At 40.0% G+C, this 20682-nt stretch overlaps 1 protein-coding gene across 2 annotated transcripts in view; it reads right to left on the bottom strand.

Moving 5' to 3' along the window:
* The window catches only part of JARID2 (jumonji and AT-rich interaction domain containing 2), a 180501-nt gene that overhangs the window by 55437 nt on the left and 104382 nt on the right, over positions 1–20682 (bottom strand). For both annotated transcript variants that reach the window (XM_083449301.1, XM_083449300.1), the window contains exon 3: positions 13807–13948. In XM_083449301.1, the coding sequence (XP_083305427.1) occupies positions 13807–13948 (142 nt within the window). The remainder of the gene's footprint in view (positions 1–13806; positions 13949–20682) is intronic.

Below are 20682 nucleotides of genomic sequence, written 5' to 3'. Positions count from 1 at the left end.
AGAAATCTTTAATAAAAAGAATTGCTATAGCTTTATTATGTTCCCGAAGCATCGTCGTAGAAATCTCAACCACTTATTGAGTTAGTATGACTGAAACAGTCTTTACTATTGATTGAAAAAATAGTCTTTACTATTATTTGTTTCCCCCCAATTCTGTCTGTTTGTTTATTATTCATTATTAGATTAATTCATCTATGTTCAGTGATGTTACTTTTTATTTTTATAATAGAATATTGTACAAATTAAATGAGCATGTAAACACACAATACACTCGGAACGTATCCAAATGATCGATTCCAAGTGTGCTCCAAGGTATCTGATCTTAAACTTGGCATGACAGTCCCACAAGCCCCGATTTAAAAAGCAATCATGTTAAATACAGCCTACAAGTAATGGATGCAAGGAGGGACAATGTGCCATCAGGGACATGGGAGAATAACTGTCTTCCTCCCTTCCCCTTTCCCCCTTTATTCCCAAAGGTTTCCATGGATGTGCACTTCAGCATATGAAAGGGGGAATGCTAAGCCTACAAAAGAGGGGAAACTGCTTGGGAGCAGAAACAGACTGACCCTGGCCTATCAGAATGGTCTGCACCTGGAGGCTGATAGAGGCAGATAGTTTCCTGATGTTTTTTGGGGGTTTCCCATCTGATATGACCTGTGGGCCTGTTGGTAACCTGCTTGACCTCTGGAATTTGGATGTGACCTGGACAATTAACTCAATTACTCTTAAGACATCCTTCGCCTGTCTTGTAGCAAGGGACCCTCTCCTTGATTTTTTGAGGAGCTGGCTGAACTTAAGCTGGGAGACGGCTAAAGTGCAAATGGCAGAAGACTCAAAAGAGATCTAATTCAATCAAACACAGGTTACAGTCCATCTCGTTGGTGGTGGATGGCAGTGAAGGGTTCATACTTTTCTGCTATGATTGAGTCTGCTCAGCATGGGTGGTAGAGCATTTTCAGGAAGGGATATCAGGTGAAATCATATAAGGGCACTAGTCAGGCACTAGGTGCAAGTCAACTGTTGTCCTGCTCTTAGCCTACCTATGAGCAGGTCTTGGTTGGGGCCATGAAATAGAGTCCAAAAATGCCAATGGGTCCAGAATGTGGGAACTAGACTGTTATCTGGATCTAACATTTTATGCTAGTTTTGTATGAGCTGTGGCTGCCTATCCCTTTGTTTCCATGTTCGATTTGAGGCACTGGCTTTGGTCTTCCAAAGTCTAAATGTTCTGGGCCCAGGTTATCTCAGGAATCACCTCCATTCACCTCTGTTTAAGAACTTTGCTCAGTTTCTGCGACCTACTCATCGATCCGCCAGTAGCAGAGTTTTGCTTGGTACAAAACAAGAAAGAGAAAGTGCAGCTCTTGGATTGTGGGAACCAAATTATGAAATTATCTCCCCAGAAAGGTATTTTTGCTCCCTGAGGCAGTTTTGTTTAAGTGGGCATTTTTAAACTGAAACCTTGTAAGACTCATTTTATTGCTACTGTCTGTTTGTCATAGTTTTAAACAGCTGATATTCCACTGTCATTTTAAATTATTCTGTTCTTAGGTGGTTTTTAGTTGGTAGATGTAAACCGCCTTGTGCCTGCTTGCCAGAGAAAGGTGGGATAAAAAAATGTTGTTTTAATTTTATATATATATAAAATAGGCACATGACCATGTTGCAAACCCCATTACTAAAAAGCAGAGTTTTTTTACAGCCAGAACTCAGTTACAGCACATCTCAGGTGGGTGCCACTGTCATTCTTAGAGAATGAAGGAAGTGTTCATGGTGAGTTCCAGCACCTCTTTTTCTAGAAAAACAGCATGGCTAAAAAGCATAAACAGAAGCACAGACAAACACCAGGGCTGGGTTTCCACAAGAGGATTTCCATCCTTTCTATTATGCCTGCTTTCAATTTCAACAAGCACAGATAAATCTTGTCATGTATCAGCTCCCCCAAATACACACATATGAATGTGCACCCCCCCCCCAAGTCTGCCAGAGATCAACAATAACAGCAATGCTGTATACGTTATTACATCCATCCTCTCCAGGGTTGAAAGACTTCCTGTTCAATTAATTCCTTCATTAATTCCTATCCGTTTGAGTAAATTTTCCCTGTCTGGCAACAGGAAGTGATAAAAGTCACAAGGTCAGTTTGCTTCAGGGCAGCTTAACCTCTCCTGAAGGTTACTGTCTGCAGTCTCAGCATACTAGAAACCAGATATCTGCAGCAGCTCATTGGTCCTTTTAATAGGTTCCCACCATCTGGGTCCTAGTAATTTCTTCACATTCCATCAGAAAAGGAAGGCAAAACTGTATGGTAATCATGGTCAAGAAACAAAAGGCTGCAACCCCTGTTAATTTCCCTCTGCAGATTAACAAAGGAACTTAATATATATGCTTTTCCAAAACATGTATTAAAACCAGAAAAAACCCTAACACTAGCGGCCATATAGTGTAGTACACAACTGATAAAACAAAAAAGCATAGCAAAGTTAGTCCGCATCATATAAATATAGTTTTAACGGTTATGACTGGCTGTGGTTTCACAGCATGCGAAAGCCAGAACTATATGTGACAGCACAATGAGATGGGGATAAGGGCGAATCGGTCTTTTGAGGGTCTTTATATAGCAGTGGATAGATATGAGAACACATGACTACACAGGAATTACTCAACTTTGCACAAAACAAAAGGTTTTGTGCAGACATGCATTTTGCCATGACCTGGTAATAGCCTATTACATCACTGTGCAAAGTGCTGTGTTTAGTCCTTCAAAAGCATGCAAACATCTGAATGAATTGTTTCCAGATTCTCTAGACTATAACCTCAATTGTCATAATTTTGCTTTTCCAAAATAATGGATCATAATATGGAAGACTCTGGAGTATAAAAAATACTTAATCAGTAGGAATGTTCATATTTCCATTTTATCTAAGGGAGTCACAGCAATACCAGTAAGAGCATTTGAAGAAATTTTACTTCCCTAAAACTAGACTCTCCAGATAGGAGTGCTTCTTATGTGTTGCAGTTAATGTTTCTTGATTTATATTCCCTCTCTCTCTCTCTCTCTCTCTCTCTCTCTGTGTGTGTGTGTAAAAAACAGTAGGAGCTACAATTATTAATTTATTGGCTTTTGAGAGTAACTCCTTTAAAGTAAGCAGTAAAAGGTACTTGGCGTCCACAAGGTAATGTTTAACAAAAGGTCAAACAAAACGATTCAAGTCTAATATACCCCAAATCAAAGTATTCTGGTTCCACCAGTTAGAGAATTGCTGTTTGAAACCTAAAGAGCTCAAACAAAAGCAACCACTCTCAGCTACAGGAAGGGAGATTAAATATTAGGAAAGCCTTCCTATACATGTAAGACAATGAAGTAACCTGCCTAACCTCTAGAAATCTCCTTCCTTTAATGTTTCCAAGGAAATGCTGGACAGTTATCTATAGCTTCTAGGAAGAAAGGCAGGATATAAAAGGCAGGATACAAACATACATAAATAAAACTAAATATCTCATGCCAAGACTCTGCTGTAGCATACACATGTTTTAAGAAGTATTACACTAATGTTTAATCTAAACATCAATGCCAAATCCACCTCCTCAAGGATCCCAAGGGTGAGGGGCAGGATCCCAAAATGTTTTGGGGATGAACATGCTTACAAGTCTTCCCACTATTGAGAACACTGATCATGATTTCCTGATCATGGGGAGAACAGTATGTTTACAACCTCCCTTCAGACTTTCTGCTCACGAGAGGAAGATTGGGATTGAGGGAATGGGGGCATCCTAAGACCCTGATGTTGGGAAAGATTGTGTGCACAAGGAGAAGGGGACGACAGAGGACGAGGTGGTTGGACAGTGTTCTCGAAACTACCAACATGAAACTGCGGGAGGCAGTGGAAGACAGAAGTGCCTGGCGTGCTCTGGTCCATGGGGTCACAAAGAGTTGGACACGACTAAACAACAACAACAATAACTTTGGAGGGCTGTAGCTTACTTAAATTCTCACCATTCTGAGGAATTGGGAATTACCCACAAACTTGGTGACTTCAGTGCTCATCCCCAACTCCAACTCATTCATGAATGTTCAGACTCACAAAAGTGACCAAGACAGTGTGGATGCAGTAATTGCGAATGACAGCAGTGACTATGACTGTGCCAACACCGCACCTCCAATTTGATGAAACACTGAGCTAAGGAGGGACCACCTGTATACATTTTAGGCACTGCTTTCATAGCGTTGCCATTGTAGGAGAAATTGCACCAGCCAAAATTTGCCATTTTATACAACTATTATAAAGGTGTAAGTAGCTCCATTTCATACTGAATCTCTCATAGCCAATGTCAGTTGATGCAAGCCCCCCCCCCCTCCCTTTCTGCCACTGGTTAACTGGTTAGTATTCTCTGGGAAATGGGGAAAAGAAAAAATATTTATCTAAAAGATTCCAATCCAGCAGCAATCAATTCCTGACTATTTTGATAGAATTTTAAACAGGAAGAAGTATTACATCTGCTGAGACTCAGCCATTTTTGTTAAACTTTCAAGTAATCGTTAAAATTAATAGCAGAAACTTTGAATTAAAAAAATGGTGTTTGCATCCTAATCCCAGGTTGAAAACTAAATTTCAATGTACAAGTATTCCAACAGTTATTGGCACGGTATAATCCAAAACCTTCAATCTGAGCAACAGTCAGTATCCAACCTCTCATATTAATGCAGATTCAGGAGTAAAATAAATTATGTTCTTAAAAGCCTCTACAGTGTTGGTGCTCAAATGCTTTGGACATACAATAGGCACAAAAACATTACTTGAGTGTTCTTTTTATTTTCATGATTCAACTTCAGAATGTTCCCGCCTCTTTTTCAATATGAAAGCACATGCCAACCATAAAATTGCTTGTCAAAGCAGCTTCTAAACAAACCACGGAAGAATGGCTTCAACAAGCTTTCCTTAAATCCCATCATCAGATCCAATTTGGACTCATTTTGGCAATAAAACCATCTTATTAGTAATAAATGTCTCGCATAAAAGTTTTGCCACTTCAGGAAATTACGCTTCCCATTTACTTGTGCAAACAACTTCTCGCAAATAAACTAAGACCATGATTCAAATGCCTTTTAAAAAAATGTTGACCTTTGTTTAAATATACCTTTTATTCTGATTAAGTGCCATTTTAGTGCTTCCATAGAAAACTCCAGCAGTGACTAAATGCTGGTAAAATATTTATATTTATGCTCCTTCCATTTTATTTACAAAATATGAAGACAACCTCAAACAGTATTTCCTATAAAGTTATGGAGAAAAAGGCAACAATCCTACATGGAGTAATTCTAGATTTGTACAGACCTGCTATGGTACAATCAAGGTCACAATCTAGAATATCTACTTCATAGTCATAAACTGCTACTTTCCTTTGAAGGATTATTAATATAGAGCATTCTGCATAAAGCAAAACATATGCTATAGCAATGTAACTGGAGAATAATCCAGACTCCTATTCTCATGTGAGGCTAAGCCTATTTATGCATGTATATCTTTAAATACTGTAGGGAGAATGCTGAATTGCAGAACTAACCTACTTTTAAAGGTGAGACTCAAGCCTCCAAGTAAATAGGCAGTGTGGTGCAATGGTCAGAGTGCTCAGCCAGATTGGGTGTGGCTGAGATTGGGCCTTTTCTGCAGTGGCTCCCTGCTTGTGGAATGCCCTCCCCAGGGAGGCACTTGACATCTTTGTCACATATCTTTAGGTTAACATGGTATGTATTTGGGGGCTTTTAGATTGTAAACTGGCCTGGGATCCTCAGATGAAGGGCGGTATAGACAGTTTAATAAACAAAAACATCATAGTGAGGACAGATGGACACTACAGCTAAAGGTCAAAAGTAGTACGTCTTTGCCAACTATGAACACTGGTGGAATCTGCAAACATATTAAAAAATGCTGTGAAAATGCATTTTTAAAAATGTTTTGAAAAACATAGTGAATTTGCCATAGCTCACCATTGCCCTCTAGTGTCACATTTGTATACTGTACTTTCCAACACACTTAAAACATTTTATGTGCAGCTGTATGGCCGAGTCCACTGTAGACATTTACAAGTAAAGTGAGACTGATGAAAAGAACTGCAGACTTTGAAGACAAAAAAAAACAGGAGTGGAGGCTCCCTGCCAAGCTGACTCAGCTAATGAGAGTATTAAGTATTACACTCTGCTTTCAGTGCTTAATTTGTAAACAGAGATGTGCTGGGGTTAAGGCTTGTCTGGGAGTTGGTATTCATGACCCAGAAATGTGGAGGACGGCACATTTCTGAGGGAATGGTGCTGTTGCTTAAAGGCACTCCTGATCTTCTGCTTCTTTAGAGGTGTGGAGAAAACATTTAGTAGTGCATGAAGGTACCACCTCCTGAAACACATTAGATATCCAACACTGGCAAGTTTGAGTCCAAATGTGGCTGCTACTCTGCTCTCTTTTTCTGCCATGCTGTGATTTGAACCCTGTAATTTCAGCTGCATATGGGTACTACAGATGGTCTGACCTTTGGGTGCAGAAGCACAGTGTTGGACTGAAATGCTCTTTTCATACATGATTAAGAGAGCGCTACACAACTAAGCTGGAGAAGGAACTGGCAAACTACTCCAGTATTTTGCCAAGAAAACTCCATGGACATAAGAAGGAGAAGCTTTGAGAAGAAAGTGAGAGTTTCCAAGGCATGCTCTGGTTCATGGGGTCAGGGAGAGTCAAACACGACTAAGATGACGAAACAACAACACACAACTAAGCTGTATTCTACCGAGCTGCAGATGTGGGCAACCAGCCATTCAGTGCAGTGTGCTAGGTGCTTCAACATTCCCCACCCCAGCTTTGCAGCCCTGGTCAGGCTTCCAAAACTAGAGACCCATCAAGCTCCTGGTGGGCTGCTGTATGCAACCTTTGCGTTCAGCACATTACGTTCAGCTCAACAACTCACAAACTGTGTAGCACTGGTGCAATCTGTTTAGCCATGGAAGAGTTATTCACTTAGGGCAGAGATGAGGAACGTGTAGCTCTGCAGATGTTGTTGGACTACGTCTCTCATCATGACCACTGGCCATGCTGGGGGAGGAAGATGGGACTTTGAGTCCAACAACTTATGGAGGGCCACAGCTTCCCCATCCCTAACTTAGGGATTCATAGTTCATGGTAAGAAGGGCACCAACTGTTAAATATAATGATATGCTGGATCCTGGTCCTTGACAATCTCTTATCATTTATTTCTTTTAGATTAAATGGTTTGCTACAAGATTTTTAGAGATCTCAACCTAATCTAATATTCACATACCACAAATATTTCTAAGGTAAGATTTACTCATGCCCTTACTTTGAGGAATAGCTTTTATTTTATTAACAGATTTCAAATAAACAAATAAGTTTGGGCCTGTCTTGAAGATGTGTGCTTTTAGTTTTAGCTGCTTTTATTTTTAGTAATTCCTGTAACATTGCTGGAAAATGCTTTATTGCTGTTTTTAATCAGTAGCACATTTCTAATTGATATGCAAATATTAAATGCATTTTAAAAGTGCTAATATAGTTTCCAGGGGGAGGGGAGGGGGGAGGGAGAGGGAGGGGAGAGGGAGAGAGAGAGAGAGGGAGAGAGAGAGAGTTTTGTTGGCTGGAATGAAACAGGAAAGTACTGTACTGTACTTTGAGGAGAAGAATTCAGTACAATCCCTAAATGGCCCCATTTCTGCATGGAGTTTCCATCTTTTGATGGGAAAAAATATTATGAATTACTGTCTAGTAATTCAGTAATAATGCCCCAGGCATGTTAAAACCAATTAAATCTAAGTTTTAAATTTAAGTGACTCCTAATGAAAATGTGATCAACTGTACATCCCTCCCCCCTCCCCAAAACACAAACGGAGAGAGGGGGTGATTCTCAACATTACATGAGATATTTTATGTAGCCTTATCCACCCTACAAACCAAATGAACGAAGGCCTATTATTTACACACTTGGTTGTTTATAATTTGCTACATTCCTGGTCAACAATGCCAGACAAACACTTATAAAGGATTAAACCACTTTATAGCTCATGCTGTAGGTATTCAAAGTGCTGAAGTGAGCAATCTTTGTTCAACTACAAAGACAAATTGTCCTCGAGGAAGACTCCTAATCATTATTTTGACTGTAGAGAAGTCTTTTGAGTTTGAATATTTTCTAAGCACCATACCTGCACAGCTGAAGACTGACATTTGAAGATTTGATAGAACAATCCCTCGGTTGTATATGTAATCCCTACAGGGTTTATAGTGAGGTTTAACAGCTCATAAAGTACTTTGATATCCGGAAAATAAAGATGTTCTACTGGTGGACAACATTAAGCTGCAAGGAAATGAAGGAAACCAAACTCCCAGGAATGGCTTGCCTCCATCATTGCACCTGACTAAGCCATTCACCCTCTGTTAGTAGTAATTTCTTCTAGGCAAGCTGCCACAGGATAAATAGAAGATGTGAGGGAGGCGCTGAAAATATTATTAGCACTTATCTCCAGGACTGTCCTGTGTCCATATTACGTTACAGGCCTGCATCATAGCATTTAGACATTCCCAAATCAGCCTACATGAGTGGTGTCCAAACTTTTTTCAAAGAGGGACAGATTTGATGAAGTGAAGGGCTGTGAGGGCCAACCAAAGGGCCAACAAAAATTGTTGACCTTTTTTAAAGACTGAAGAGTTGTTGAGCTTTTTTTATGATTTTACCCCAGGAAATAAACTGCCACAGGGGCCGGATTAAACCGACCAGTGGGCCAGATTAGTCCCCCAAAACGGACTTTGGACATGCCTGGCCTACATCAACAAAGTGGAATTATATTGTCCTCCAATATGCTGCCACCGATCAGAGGTGCTACTGTGCAGGGATGATCATTACTGCCATGCAAGAGCCACCTGGAATGGTTTGCTGACCAGAGAGGTCACTTAAAAGAACATTTGTTTTCTACTTGGGAACAGAGCAGGACGTGTGAATCAGGAGACCATCTTTTAACGGGATGAAGTCTGATATTGAAATAGCAAATGGCTGAAAGCAGTCCTCTAAATGCCTGCCCCATGATCGAATGAAGGTCCTTCTGAGACAGGGACGAGCTCTGCTCTGATGTTCCTGCTCTTTCTGGTGGATCAGGAACAAATTCCTGTGTACTGACCTCTCCTAGAAGAGAGCAAGTGGCGTGAAACCTTTATACCGCCAAACAAAGCTTTTGGTGCAGGAATCCAATTTCCCTTGAAACACCGATTCAAACTAAACATCTGCCCTGTAAAATGAGTAGCTATCCAAAAACTCATTAAATGCCGTGCGTCAGTCTAACATAGAAGGCAAATAAAATGCTTAATATTTCCAGTGCCCAGAACATAATTTTCTTAAGAATTATTACTGTTTGGGCACAGCTTTTCCTCGAAGTGCTCAAAAAGCACATCACATACATAGTTATCCTTACAACAATCCTGTAAGACAGTCCACTATTTTCATCCCAGACTAATGCTGCTGACATTATTTTTCGCTCCTGGATGTTAGCATGCAATGCATATGCAACTTACAATCTCCTGAGCAGACATGGATGTAACTATTTCCAGCATAACTATTCTCCTCAGGGGATTGGTTTGTAGGAGAAGTCCTATGGAGTAGCACTGAAGTATATGAAATAGCCTCCAGCGGCTGAAGTTAGGTGCCAATTTAATTAGGAGCAAGATTCTATCGTCTCCCAAGCCTGATTTACTACTCAACAAGGACCTCAAAGGTCTTTGCTTCATTATCTGCGCAAAGCTTATGATTTGTTCCAGTGTGCATAGCAACAAGACATACAGCACATGTGGCATTAGTAGAAAACCAAAACCAATGCATATGCTAGTTATGGGAGTGAGAGAATCATTGATAGCCTAAGTTTGGCATGCTCTTGATTAAATGCATATTTCAACTGGCAGCACGCCATCCAGCCTTGCTTCAGAGATGAACAGGAAAATTTTAACCACTAGGGGGCAAAACTTCCTAAAATGTAGATAAATATAAAATACAGGCAATCTTGAGAATAAAATTACAAAATCTATATACAGGCACACCTCAGAGATACTGAAGGTACGTTTCCAGACCAACTCAATAAAGCAAATGTCACAAGAAAACAAGTCACACAATTTTTTTTTTTGCTTCCCATATAAAAGTTATGTTTACACTATACTGTAGGTCTATTAAGCCAGGCCCCACTTGCTGCAGGGGTGGGAAGGGGAAAACTAGCCAGCTTCAATCCCATGGCCGGAAGATGGGCAGAGGTGGGGGGGGGCAGGGTTGCCTTCTCCTGGAAGCAGCCTGCAGCTGCACCCGTGGCCTTGTAAGAAGCAGTATCTGTGAAGCGCGATAAAGCGAAGCACAATAAAACAAAGTATGCCCATACCATATTTTTGGATGCACACAAATATACCCCAAAAGGGGGGTGGGGAAAGAGTCATTCATGACATTTGAGAAGGAAGGGAAGGTATTCAAAAGCAAAATCGTATATACTTGATGAGAAATGCCACTGGTGTGTAAAAAAGGGAAGGGTTGAAGGAGGATTTCCAGAGTGTTTTAGGCACATTCCCTTGTTCACTATCTCAGTACAGTGTACAAGTTCTGAACCCATTAGAGATTAAAAGTGAGATGGTCAGGTTTTGCTTTATTTGGGGCCCTGCTGTTTTTTAAAACAGCAGCAAACACAAATCTACTATGTAAAAGGGCTTCTCAAATACTGTGCAACTGAATATATGAAGCTTTATAACCTAACAATTTAAAAGCAAATACTTAGATGAATAAAAAATAAACTTCATAGTAGTGTTTATATGTGATAGACGCTGTATAACAGACACCACACCTGTTTCAACCAAACATTGGCCTTCTTCAGTGGTGCAATGGAATCAAGCACAAATTATCCTATACACATATGGACAAAATAAACCAAGACTCTCATAATGTGCCAAATAATACAACAACGGAAAAGTGGTGTGACCACAGAAAAACTATACTCATGCAGAAGGCAAGATTGAGCAGCACTAAAAAAATCTTTACATAATACCCAATCTAAATTCAAAAGAACACTTAAAGACACAAATTCAAAAATCTATTTGGTTTAAATGTGTTTGGCATTTGTTATGAATAGGTGTTTATTATATATAAACATTTATTTATCTATTTTTTAATGTTTTTGGTTTTGGTATTTTGTGGTTGTAAGGTTTGATATATTCAGTTGCACATGAGTTGAGAAATCTTTCCCAACTTATCTGATGCTGATTTGGTTTTTGAGGTTGTTATATATATCAATCCTGTTTTCCAAACAGCATTTTTGGGCCTGGAAGAGCATTTCTGCCACACTGCTAATTCCCTTCTTAAGAACTCAAGCACTAGCAACAAAAAATGGGTTTCCCTAGTAGCAAGGGCTCTGTTAATAAAGAACCACTTACGCAACAGAACTGGAGATATAATATTGGCTGTTGGTAAAATTGCTTTGTTTACTATCTAGTCTGATGAAGGGGTCTGGAGAACTCAAAGGTTTGCACACCATTTTGTAATATTTAGCTGGCCTAAAAGGGAACTGCACAAATGTGGTTTTCTTTTTCTTATGGGCCAATACAGCAACCTTGACTTTCTGTGTGAGTTAGCAACTATTTATCTTAACAACTGATAGCACCAGCAAGCCTCAGGGAAAATGAACTGCTGAATGGAAATGCAGAAAAGAATTGACTAAAAAGGAAATGGTATTGGAATGAGAAAATAAGCTCAGAAGGTATATTTTACCATGTTTATTTTTTTATTTTAGATGTATCTGGTGTTTCAATGTATCAAGCCTCTTTTGTTTGTTTAAATGCTTTGTAGCACTACGTTTGGTAATTTCTATCTCTGTCATACACACTCACATGCATGCATGGGCACACCCTACTATACACAACTACAAATGTATTTGGGTTCCTACAGCTAGAGAAATGAATGAAATGCACCATATCTGAGAAGCGAATGGAATATAAAGAATTGGAGGTTCCTATTTTACCTAAGCAGTGGGACAACGTTTTAGCTTTTGTAACAAATGTGTCATTAGATTATAAACTATGTTTTATACAACAAAAAATAATATTTAGAATTTATTGGACTCTGCTATGTTTGTACAGAAAGGGACTGTCTATGACAACATGTTGCTGGAGATGTAATAAGGAAAATGCTTATTTGAAACTTACGTTTATGAAATGTTTGATGCTTACAAATTTTGGGGGGAAAGTACCAGGATGCATAAATACTACTTTGGGGGGAATTTTTTTTCAGATGGTAATATTATGTTAAACTATATACCAACTATATTGGGTTTGACAATGTGTCAGCGTAGATCGACTCTTTGCGCCTTTACTTCTGCCAAAAGACTTGATATTGATTCATTGGAAAGATAATACCATGGCTCCCTTCAATCAATGGATAGAAGGCATGACAACTCCTGTACCATATGAACAGATTGCTTTTAGATGCAGATTGTGTATGGATAAATATAAGGATATTTGGATTCCATTTATAAAAAGTATGATGTCTTGTTAATAATGTCACATTTGTTGGAATAATTGTATTACTTATACACCCATAACATTGTATCACCATTTCAAGTATTTTGTTTTCTTTCTTTCATTCATTTCTTTCCTCACTGAAAAGGTTAAATAAAATATAAATATTAAAAAAGAAGAACAGACCTAGTCTTAAGAAACTGAATGAAGGCAATATGGAAAACCTAAGAAAATCCTTCAGAAAATTCTTTGTGTTTTCAGGTAATCTTGCTTTAAGGCTGCAGCATAGCTTTTACTTTCTTTCTTTTTAAAAGTAATTCATCTCTTCCCAGTCATGCAATTTAATACAAGAAACAAAATCCTCATAACCCACTCCACACATTCGGCATATTTTCTACAAGAAATTGGTGGGGAAAGGTGCTCCATTTTAGTTCACATTGTTGAAAGGATAGGGAGTGGTTCAGACTCCAGTGTAATGAGAGTCAACAAGGATTTCTTTACAGACTTCTATGAGACAGGAGCAAAATCGTTACACTATTATATCAGAGTAGCCCCCCTACTGACAATAACCAGCATCTCTATAATGAGCCCCCAGAATACAGGCAGCACTTTCTGATTATCTATGCCTTTTAAACTATTGTCCTTTGGCTCCATTCCATGTAAATCAAACGTGTTGACACTAACGGTTCTCTCTCGTGAAATTACATTATTTGTATGTAAACTATACAGTGACAAGGACAATTACCTTTACAGATCTGAATAAATAGTATGACTGAATGTTTCGTTTAACCAATCAACCGCTGCAAAAATGAAACCTAACCACAGAAAGCCTTACAAGGGGCAATTGCTTCAAATGGATCTTAAGCTGATGAGATCAGGACATGGGAACTGTTTTCACAACCGTATGAAATGTAAGATGCATCCATTGTAAAAAAGAAAGGGAAAGAAGATAATAAAGAAACATACAACAATGTTAACAACCCGAGTCCTCTTTGGTCTTGATCTTGTCTGTTTTCACAACAACTCTTTCAGACAGATCCCTTTTTTATGTCTGAGAAAGCAAGGTTGTGAGGTTAATGAGTTTCTCAAGGCCATGCAATGAGACTATGGCTAAGCAGGGATTTGAACCAACTTCTGACAGGTCTACATCCTTACATATAGCATCCACTGCACTACACTGGCATACTAAGATACTTTAGCATGAACTGCACCTTTTTTCAGACTTCATTTATCAGACTATATTCCGCTAGACTATTGGAATTTAAGAGAATCTTACCTTTTCCTTGATGGCCCTTCTTCAAAATCTGAAGAACCAATATCGTTGCTAGTTGAGGACACTTGCGAGGCATCGTCCTTCTCGTTCTCTAGGTGCTCAGACCCAGGTCGTAATCCTTTAGACTGGCCATTACTGAGCAGTCCTGTAATTAAGAAGGACAAAATGGATTAACTATGAACAACAACACTGTAAACAAAATGAACCAGGCTACTGCATACCCAAGGTGATGAGGAACCAAATGACCTTAAACCATTTAGCAGCCAGGGGGCGCGGGCGGGGGCGCTCATATTTATGTTGATGCAGAACTTAAGATAAGTAAGTTTTAACCTTTCAGTAGGTTGTCTTTTTGTCTATTTTTGTACTGAAAAGAGTGTAGAGTTAAAGTACCGCAGGCTTCTCTGGCACTGTATCAGGAGCTAAAGCTGTTAAAGACCCTATATGGCATTTCTTAATTATTGTCCCCCTGCATTAATTCTTAATAAAAGTTCATATTTTACAATACATTGAACTCATTGTGAAATACATCTCTGGGTTTTATAGTGGGACTTAGTTGGATCTATTTAGGGTTAAAGACACAATTAAGTTTTATAGATCAAGTATCACATGGATTTTAAATTGTCCTGTCTCTCTCCCTCTCTGTTTTAACTAGTCCTTAAATAATAGGCTATTAAAAATAAATGGGGCCAGGGCATAAAACAAACCAGCTGGGTAGCAACCCTAACCATGGCATGAACAAAAGATTGTGCTCTCACGCAGAAGTAACAGTGTAAGATTTGACTCTAGACTGAGTGAATAGCAGTTAAATAACAGTTTGCTAAGTCACATTAAAACCATTAAACATTTATGGGCATATTAAACTTGTGGCAGAGACTGCACCAAAGATCTTTTTAAAAAAACCACCACCACCAGTCTAAGATATGACATACTTAATTTAACTAAGAATTTTTGAATACGTAATCCTTGCAATTTGATTCAGATCTTGGAAAATACCATTCTGTTCTCCACAGTTCCAAAATACACAATGATGTGCATATGCACACACACACACACACACACACACACACACAAACATATTGCAAAAGATACAGCATTACAATGTGGCAAGCGGATGAACTTTTGCCAACACTATATTACAATTGATGATGCCATCCTGTTTGGCAATATGGTTAAGTTTCTGTTGAAAGAGGGTGAGGCACAAAAAATGTAGGCCTGCCAGCTTTTAGGCAGCTACAACATTTGCCCAGGACACACCAGGTGGATCAATGGGATCACAATTAGGGTGCATTTACAGACTGATATAAAGCCAAATGAAGCTCTCTCCAGTGCTTCCTTCACAAGCAACCTTCAGATTTCAACCCACAATCTGCAACTGGTGAGATATTATTCTGAGTTTTGTAAAGTAGTATTTAATCATAAATAGGAGTATAACCTGTGAATCCCCCCACAATGTAAATAAATTCAAAAGTTAAATTTTACCCACCAAATATGGTTTGGGGGCAGCTGCCATTTTCAATTAATTCAGTGTCACTTATCAATTCTGAGTAAACAGAGAAAACATTATTTCTTATTCAATTTGGGTATTTTGAAACTTCTGGCTATAGTTCTAGCAAGTAACCTAACTCAAGGGCTCTATCCAACTACCTACTTTTCCCTCAAAGTCTTACTTGCAAGTCATTTATTTTAGAAGACAGTAGAGTACAGTTCTTTCTGAGTGAAAGCTCATGCATATTGGCTACAAATCCATTTTAAAAACCCTTCTAAAAAAAGAAACAAATTTCCCTACTGAGAAAAATAAAGGAAGATTGATACTCTGCGGTGTAAAGAGTTGCAAAGCAAAAATAAAAAGAGCCAAGTTTTGCACAAAAGTAATTTTGATTTGTCTTCACTAACTGGACTGTAAAGTGGATTCCTAATGCAAATAAATCAACTGCCCCATATTCAAAGCCCCTCCCCTTTCACTAAAACTTACCTTGCTCAACATTTAAAAATTACACCAAACCCACTGTAGCCCATTACACCAAACTCTTCATGAAGCAGAGTAATATTTGGAAATATCTTCAGTGAACCTAAAAAGCTAATTTTGTCTTCCTGGCAGTATCCTACATAGGCATTTGACATTAACTAATTATTTCCTTTTGTATTATGTGCGGGGTGGGTTTTTTTTTTTAATTCTGTTGATTAAATTTAGAATTACCAAACTCCAGGGAAGTCTGGATCAAGCATATAACTGAGGCGCTCTAGTTAGTTAGGTAACTATTATGACAGAACTGCATATATATTTTTCAAGAGTAATATTTGTTCTGGAGAACTGCCACACTCGAAACCCAACCATGTGAAGTGTATGAAGTCAAGGAAAGAGTCCTGTTGCCTTCTCACTCACTTGTGTTTAGAAAACAGCTTTCACTCCACTTCAAATTCGTATCCTCAGTAAATCAAACAAATTTGTCACTTAGAAACCACTGAACGGGAATTTCCATCTCAGAAAAGTTAACTATTTGTGTTTTGTTGTAGGTCTTCCTAGGGTGAGACCCAAATGTTACCAAAGCGTGGAAAATGCCTTGCTTGCCCCATTGTTCTATTGCCAGAGGCAACATAAACTTCTCATTTACTGCTTTGTCTCCAGAGGAACTCTGTAACTCGAATCCCTCAGCATTGCCTAGCCATAATTTAATTAGCATGGTGTCTGCAGAATGAGGCTGCGCAGCAAGCATCTGCTTTTATTATTTCCTTTGAGCATCCAGGTCTGAAGGAGGATGCTTGCTTTCAATATATTAAAAAAGATTCTCTGGTCATTCAATTATACTGCTTCACGTGCTCTGTACATGCCCATCTTGTGATTTACATGCAGGATATAATTCATACCAAAAAAACCAAAACCAAACTAAGAGGAGAGGGTTGGTTTTTTGTTGTTTTTAAAAGGTAGCCCATGCAAAGTAGCCAACGTTAAACAAAACAACCTTGAAGTCAGTTTGAACGACTACCTCTCTCTTCCTCACCTCCACAGACAGAGAAGGGAATGCTGACTGTATAGGAAAGTGCAAGAGTTATAGCAAGAGGATTGGGGGGGGGGGTCTCAAGACAATGAAGGTACCAAATATACTCCTCCATACAGCTAGCTATGTGGTAAAAATAATCCTGTGACATGCAGCTATTCTCATTTTCCGCTCACGTCAGTCTGCAAAATAAAAACATTCTTGCCTCTCACTGTTAAAAGCAACCCGAGACCAGAATTCAAATTTTATCTCAAGTTGGGTGTATTATACTTACGAAATTATATTCTGCCTTTCTTCTTAAAAGGAGGTTCATGGCAGATTAAACCAGTGGCTTTTCAACCGTGGCACCCTGAGCTGTCTTGAATGATGGGTCGGGGTGCTGCAGGCAACATTGGCCTCTGTCCTTTCCTTCCTTCCCTCCTCTTATGCCCTATTGCGTGTCTCTGCTTCCCAAAGGCTTGCACAGCTGTTTGCTGCAGCAGCCCTGGCTACAGGCTCCGCAGGTGAATGGTGCCTCTGGGGCTGGCCAGGGGGTGCTGGTTGCCAGGAGCTGAGGCAGCCTCAAAGTATGCAAGCAAGCAGGCGAGGGAGCCCAGCCAGTCCACCAGACCTTGCTGTTGGCAATGGTCAGACAAGTCCCAGGCCCCTGTGGGGCAGTGTGAGGAGCCACTTTTCTTTGGGGCGGGCAGCTCAGAGACCAGGAACAGCAGCAGCAGCTGCCCAGCGGACTCCCAAGGAGAGGGGAGAGGAAGCCACAAGGGAGGGTGTTTGAAAAAGGGTGAGAGGCTGCCAGCTCTGCAGGCAAGAGGTGACATAACTGGGCTCCTGAGCCCCACAAGGATGCCGCAGAAAGAAGGTAGTTGGTCAAGGGAGCCGTGGACTCAGAAAGGTTGAAAACCCCTGGATTAAACCATACAGCTGCTTTGGCAATTGAGCTTTTCACAAGACACCTTATGGAACAGAGGAAAGTGCTCTGGCATGCCTCCCTAGGAAGGAAATGCCATAGTTGGGTCATCGAAAGAGGGCTACTGGGTCCTTAATAGTTGCATTGATCGTAAGTCAAGTACTTGTGTGTAGCCTATCCCAGGGGTAGGCAACCTAAGGCCCGGGAGCCTTAGGCCCAATCAACTTCTCAATCTGGCCCGCAGATGGTTCAGGAATCAGCGTGTTTTTACATGAGTAGAATGTGTGCTTTTATTTAAAATGCATCTCTGGGTTATTTGTGGGGCATAGGAATTCATTCATTCCCCCCCCCCCCAAAAAAATATATATAGTTTGGCCCACCACAAGGTCTGAAGGACAGTAGACCGGCCCACGGCTGAAAAAGTTTGCTGACCCCTGGCCTATCTTATCACGACGAAGCCGCACCATGACACAAGCAGCCACATGCATGAAACTCCTCCCTCTGCAGCCTGAAATAATACAGTCCCAGAATACTTTTATCATTTGGTTCTACCAAATAAATGAAAACTGATCTGGGCAGAGCAAACCTAACTTACAGATCTACTGGCTGGAGAGGGTTAGAACACTGTGCAGGGGTGGTTCTCTGCCAGTGAAAAGAGGACCATGACCACTATAGGGACTCTCATCATGCCCACAGTAGCTCTGTGGGCGTAGGGCTACCACTAATGGATGTCTCACTGGCAAAAGGCACCCAAACAGGGAGTTCCACAGGTGCAACAGAGGCAACCTTGGTCCTACTAGAACCAAGGCCCCTTTGTTCATTGGGGAGGCACTAGGATCAGGCTCCCCTTTTATGGCAGCCTGTCAGCAGTGCAACTAAGTTCCCTCCATTGGAAATTCAAAAATACAAAATGTGTGTGTGTGTGTGTGTGTGTGTGTGCGCGCGCGCTCTACGTCTGCACAGGCAGGAACCAGCAGGGTTTTGGAAGTGGCGGATGAACCACCACTTCACACTCCTTCAGCCCCATTTAGGATCGCACTGTCAATCTTCAGATGCACATTTTCTAAAAAAGAGTTATTTAAAATTTCCTTTTACTGTATTGTACTAATGGATGCTCTTGCCTCTCACACACGCAGCCACATACATACATACAGAGGCAGTCACACCCATCGTACATGCCATAGTCCCACACACAGCCCCCCCCCAAACATCATGTGTCATAGTCTCACACACACAACAAAAATAAAGCCATTGCAGGCTAATTAAGTCTATGCTACAAATATATGCAAAGGACAATATATTTAAAGAGCAGCTTTTACAATTACTTTAGTTTTACATTTCCTTTTTCAGTACACAAAAGGGCAAGATTTATGCTGATATAACTGGAATCATAAGATATAATTTCTATGGCATGGGATGCTGAGGATTTAAAGGGGGGAAATGAACTACTTAACAGCTAAAAGATAACCTTTGGGACCCCATCAGTGGAACAATCTGACTAAGGGGCACAATGCAAGAGAATTCAAAATAATAGTTAAAAGAAGTTCCTTTTGAAAATGGAACACTCCCCCCCCCCCAAAGAGGCCTTTCAGGGGGGGAAATCACTACATATATTCATTGTACAGCTCACAAAATGCAGGAGGGTTTCTATTCTCTCTTAGATAATGGAAGAAACTCAGTAATGATTTCTGCACACTTCAATTTATCAGGCTGCGATGAGATAGGAAGAGGGAAATAGATGCGCCAATGTTTTCACCTCTGTTATCTAGTTCACAAGGAGCAGACAAGAGTTACTGCTATGTACCATTAATACTGATCAGTGCATACAAGTCAAACATAGTTAAATGACTTAATTGTATGCCAGATACATAATATAATATATTATATTAACAACCTTCAACATAATGTGAATAGCTTACACCAATTTGTGTAACACCAGCCAGGCAGATTGTAGCTCCTCTGCCGAACTGCACTGCAATAGTATATGTAGCGCTCCATTGTTCTTTACAAGGGCGTATTTCTGGACCTCAGCTTCACACCATTTTAAGAACCTTTAAAAAAAATCAAATCGGTCTACCTGACAACAGCATTACAACCCCTAACATCACAACCCTGGTCAGCAAGAAGCTTTCCTAGAAAGCCATTTTGAGAAGACAACACAACGATCTGTGCCAAAATCTCAACCTCTTATTTGGTCTGCAACAATGTCAACCAAAGTACCTATTTCTCATGTTGTCTTCTGTTACCTTTGGGCTGATAACAAAGAGAGGGACAAATACTCAGGGAACTTCCATGAGTACAGAAACCTCCCTGCTTCAGACAAGCGACCTCCAAGTTATTTTGGGGGAAAGAATGACGATGTGGGGTGGAGCAAAAACATTTGTCCCTGCAGCTCCCCCTCATGTGTTTGTTTAACCGGAGTTCCTGAAGAGGACTTAAAAGCTTAACCTGTCTCATATTTTAGAGTCTTTCATTGTGATGTGATATCTGCTATGCTCAGTCCTTATTTGTTGTACTCATGTACTATCTTGAGTACAGTGGGGAAAAGGCTTGAAGTTGTAAAGGATTCCAATTTAGGACACTAGTCTAAAATTATTTTAAAATGGACTGGTTTTCTTTTAAAACAGAAATGTGGCTGTCACAAATGTGACTGTCCTTGTGGCCATCACATGAGTAACCACTGGCTTTTACATATGACAAGCTACTGGGCATTAAATTGATAATCCTAGCACATGCATATGCTTTTCTGTTGCTGTCACGCCAAAAAGTATTAGTCCATAGCTTTTACAGTCTTTGTAAATGGACAGAAGAGTGATTTTATATATGTAGATACACATCATTACTATGGAAGCTAAGCATGCATGACATTGCAGCACAGGCTGGTTTTGTGAGGCTGTCAAAAGGAAGAGATCAGCAAAACGGAATTGGCTTAATCATGCAGTTGAAGGAAACCTACATTGCCCTTCTGATTACATTCAT

This window comes from Podarcis tiliguerta, assembly GCF_965153285.1.
Source record: "Podarcis tiliguerta genome assembly, chromosome: 7".
NCBI classification, from domain to species: domain Eukaryota; kingdom Metazoa; phylum Chordata; class Lepidosauria; order Squamata; family Lacertidae; genus Podarcis; species Podarcis tiliguerta.
The sequence above is the reverse complement of the archived record's forward strand: the minus strand, read 5'-3'. Positions and strand labels throughout refer to the sequence as shown.